General features: G+C 45.2%; 1 protein-coding gene across 1 annotated transcript in view; it reads right to left on the bottom strand.

Annotated features, from left to right (window-relative positions):
* The window catches only part of si:ch211-117c9.5 (sodium- and chloride-dependent creatine transporter 1), a 45,755-nt gene extending 41,231 nt beyond the window's left edge, over positions 1–4,524 (bottom strand). Inside the window, exons 1-2 of the mRNA XM_064956468.1 lie at positions 3,971–4,524; positions 1,619–1,903 (exon numbers count right to left, since the gene is read on the bottom strand). Coding sequence (XP_064812540.1) covers positions 1,619–1,903; positions 3,971–4,001 — 316 coding nt within the window. The 5' untranslated portion in view covers positions 4,002–4,524. The remainder of the gene's footprint in view (positions 1–1,618; positions 1,904–3,970) is intronic.

Here is a 4,524-nt window from a genome sequence, read left to right as displayed (position 1 = left end):
TGTGTTTGTGTCAGTGTGACTGTGTCAGTGTGGCTGTGTCTGTGTCAGTGTGACTGTGTCAGTGTGTCTGTGTCAGTGTGTCTGTGTCAGTGTGTCTGTGTCAGTGTGTCAGTGTGACTGTGTCAGTGTGTCTGTGTCAGTGTGACTGTGTCAGTGTGTCTGTGTCAGTGTGTCTGTGTCAGTGTGACTGTGTCAGTGTGTCTGTGTCAGTATGTCTGTGTCAGTGTGTCTGTGTCAGTGTGTCTGTGTCTGTGTGTCTGTGTCAGTGTGACTGTGTAAGTGTGACTGTGTCAGTGTGTCTGTGTCAGTGTGTCTGTGTCAGTGTGTCTGTGTCAGTATGTCTGTGTCAGTGTGTCTGTGTGTCTGTGTCAGTGTGTCTGTGTCAGTGTGACTGTGTCAGTGTGTCTGTGTCAGTGTGTCTGTGTCAGTGTAACTGTGTCAGTGTGTCTGTGTCAGTGTGTCTGTGTCAGTGTGTCTGTGTCTGTGTCAGTGTGTCAGTGTGACTGTGTCAGTGTGTCTGTGTCAGTGTGACTGTGTCAGTGTGTCTGTGTCAGTGTGACTGTGTCAGTGTGTCTGTGTCAGTGTGACTGTGTAAGTGTGACTGTGTCAGTGTGACTGTGTCAGTGTGACTGTGTCAGTGTGTCTGTGTCAGTGTGTCTGTGTCAGTGTGACTGTGTCAGTGTGTCTGTGTCAGTGTCAGTGTGTCTGTGTCAGTGTGTCAGTGTCAGTGTGTCTGTGTCAGTGTGTCTGTGTCAGTGTGTCTGTGTCAGTGTGACTGTGTCAGTGTGTCTGTGTCAGTATGTCTGTGTCAGTGTGTCTGTGTCAGTGTGTCTGTGTCTGTGTGTCTGTGTCAGTGTGACTGTGTAAGTGTGACTGTGTCAGTGTGTCTGTGTCAGTGTGTCTGTGTCAGTGTGTCTGTGTCAGTATGTCTGTGTCAGTGTGTCTGTGTGTCTGTGTCAGTGTGTCTGTGTCAGTGTGACTGTGTCTGTGTCAGTGTGTCTGTGTCAGTGTAACTGTGTCAGTGTGTCTGTGTCAGTGTGTCTGTGTCAGTGTGACTGTGTCAGTGTGTCTGTGTCAGTGTGACTGTGTCAGTGTGTCTGTGTCAGTGTGACTGTGTAAGTGTGACTGTGTCAGTGTGACTGTGTCAGTGTGTCTGTGTCAGTGTGTCTGTGTCAGTGTGACTGTGTCAGTGTGACTGTGTCAGTGTGTCTGTGTCAGTGTGTCTGTGTCAGTGTGACTGTGTCAGTGTCAGTGTGTCTGTGTCAGTGTGACTGTGTCAGTGTGTCTGTGTCAGTATGGCTGTGTGCATATGCTGAGTGCAAGTATGTTGAAATGTGTTTAATTAAGTCTGAGTATGTACAGTATGTGTGTGCTGTGCACATCCTGAAGATGTGTGTGAGTATTGTGTTTGTTTGTTTGTTTGTAAGTCGCTCTGGATAAGAGCGTCTGCTAAATGACTTAAATGTAATGTAAATGTTTGTTTGTTTGTTTGTTTGTTTGTTTGTTTGTGTGTGTGTGTGTGTGTGTGTGTGTGTGTGTGTGTGTGTGTGTGTGTGTGTGTGTGTGTGTGTGTGTGTGTGTGTGTGTGTGTATACATTGTGTGTGTGTGTGAGCTCACCTCCACCGTTCTTATAGCAGAGGTAAGGGAAGCGCCACACGTTGCCCAGCCCCACAGCGAAGCCCACACAGGACATGATGAAGTCCATCTGTCTGGTCCAGGTCTCCCTCTCCACATACGGTACTGCTGTAGCCTGGACCTGAGGCTGTGTTTGGGTCTGTCCTCCCCCTCCCTCACACCCCCCTGCCCCCACCCCAACGCCAGGCACAGGGACTAGGGGGCGAGCCACACCACCCTCCTCCTCAGATGGAATCCCTGCTTCCATCTGGGAGAGCCGCACATCACCTGGGAGAGAGAGAGGGGGGGGTGGTATGGAGGAACAGTGGAGAGAGGGAGCGAGAGAGAAAGAGAGGGGTTAAAAGCTATTTGCTTGCCTTGTAAATCAACCAAGCTTTTACAGCCACATAAACATAAAGGTCCACCAATCAACAAAATGTACAAAATCAATCATAGGAGTCACAAACTCGCAAAGCTGCAGTGACTCACAGTGAATGCCAAAAAGCCCCCCCCTCCCCACATCATTAAGATGGAGTGACTATAAGCATGGTGAAACATGTAGTTATATGTATGGTAGGCTATGTCTACTGCCTCTATATTTCTAATAGAGCTGAGTGACAACTAAGAACATTGTCAGTCCTATTACACAACAATATGAAATATGTATTAAATCCTCTCTAAGCCTATGACCTCCAGACAGTGCAGTTCTTCAGTCAGCAGTCTAAGCTCAGGCCTACATTTACCACATGCTGTAAAAGAGGGAAGTACTCCTACTGTAATGTAAACTCTTACAAAAAAGGGTTCCAAAAGGGTTCTGTGTCTGTCCCCATAGGAGAACCCTTTTTGGTTGCAGGTAGAACTCTTTCGAGGAACCAAAAGGGGTTCATCAAAGGGTTATCCTATGGGGACAAACGCAGAACCCTTTTTCTAAGAGTGTAGGGTAGCTACTGGAAATGCAATTGCCTTTAATGGTCCAGATGCCTTTCTTGCATCCTCTCTCCTTGTTTATTTTTCCCTCCTTCTCAATTCGAATCAATGAGCTATTGACAAGTCAGCATACCTTACAATTAATGCCCCCCCTCTCTCTACCTCTTCCCAGTTCCCAAAAAGTGATTTTTGTGCTGGGGTACGACAAGTCTCACAACTGACTACAACAACGAGGTGTCCGTCTCACCACTGACTACGACAACACTTTAATTTACTTTCTCTCTGTCTTTCTCTTTCTCCCTCTCAAACAAACCGATTCTTCTGACAGTTCATTAATGTGCTTCTTCTATGATATCGATGTCAGCCGCTCTGATCCGGACGCACATTAGGAAAGCAGTTTTTTCCAGATCAGAGCAGTTAGGGGGAGTGTGTGAGCAGGAGAGGGAGGGCAGGAGAGAGAGAGAAAGAACCTGATGCTAATAGAATAGAATATGCTTGGATATCTGCTTTCATAGACATAGCAAGTCTGGCATGAGAGGTGGGTTGATTTGCTATAATCCTTAGTAGGCCTAGTCACTGGAGCATACTCAACCCATCAGACAGTGACTGACGGCTCTGACAGAAAGCTAGCCTGCCCTACACAATGCAGGTCTGTGTGATCGATGTCGTGTGATTAAGGAGGAGAAGTTTGAATGGATCTTGAACCAGGGAGCAAAACTGCTAACAGAGGTCCAGATCGCTTGGCAATGTTGTAGAACACTAACATGCAGGGAGGATACACTTGGTTCCTGTCTAACCAGGAATCTAAACTTTAGCCTTGGCATTAGTAAGGTGTCACTGAGACCCCAACGAACACAGTCACAGATTAATGGAGCATAGTACAGCTTCTGGGCTGCAACAAGAATCTCATGTGAGAACAGGATTGTGACCTGCCTTTTGGAGTTTTCAACAGGTGCACACTACAGTATAGTGCATTAAATCAAGAGGACTTGACGATCATGCTGCATCACATATTAGTGAGGGATGTGTCGCTAATTTGCTATAACCTTACCTGGATAGCCTAATCATCTGACAGGCAGGTGGATGTTAGCTAGGTAACTCTGGTGTAACGTTAAGGTAATTATAAAGCAAGTGAGGTCTATTCAACTCAGTCTGAAGTGACAGGTTTACAATCTATAAACGTAACATGTCATCTATCCATACTTAGCTAGTTAGATGTGCATCTGAGGTGCACAGTAGTGCCTATACCTAGCTAGCCACTATGTAGCCAAAACACTTGCTGTTGAAGCTAACGTTATACCCTAACTATAATGTTACAATAATAATAATACAATAATGTTATTACCATTGTTATTATTATATACATATATATATATGTTTATATATATATATAAATATATATATATATATTTTTTTTTAATCACTCACCTGGGGAGTTCTCTTCCACTTCTGGCGACATGTTGATTGATTAGGTTTAAATAAACCGGGTAACGTTAGGTGGGTAGAGCCAAGTGCAGCTAGCTAGTAGCTAGTGACGCTATTAAGATACTCAGTGCGCCTCAGAGGGGGAGAGAGACAGAGAGAGAAGCTATGCAGTTCTCCAGTTCTTTCCTTGGTTTCTTTTTCGCCTTCTTGTTATCAAAAAAAATGTATATTTTTTAATATATCATAACGAGTTGGTGCCCTTCAACAATAAATGCAATATTTACAAAGCGTCGCGTCAGACGTTGGGGAGAGGGAATTCAAAAGCAGTCGACGAAGCACTTGAATGATAGCCTGAAGAATCTCATGGATGACAGTAAATGAAAATGATAGCTAGCTAGCTAGCAAGCTAGTAAATCGAGAGGTTTAGGTCGCTATTCGTTTCGTTTAGTCAGAGGTCCAATAACCTAGCTAGCTAAGTGATGTTGTATGCTGGGTAGGTCCTTCACCGGGCTCTGATGAGATGAAGAATGTGATGTGAGCAGTTCCAGCTCCGTCGG

The sequence above is a fragment of the Oncorhynchus masou genome, chromosome 33 (assembly GCF_036934945.1).
Source record: "Oncorhynchus masou masou isolate Uvic2021 chromosome 33, UVic_Omas_1.1, whole genome shotgun sequence".
NCBI lineage: Eukaryota > Metazoa > Chordata > Actinopteri > Salmoniformes > Salmonidae > Oncorhynchus > Oncorhynchus masou.
Note: the sequence above shows the minus strand (reverse complement) of the source record. Positions and strands in the feature narration are given on the sequence as shown.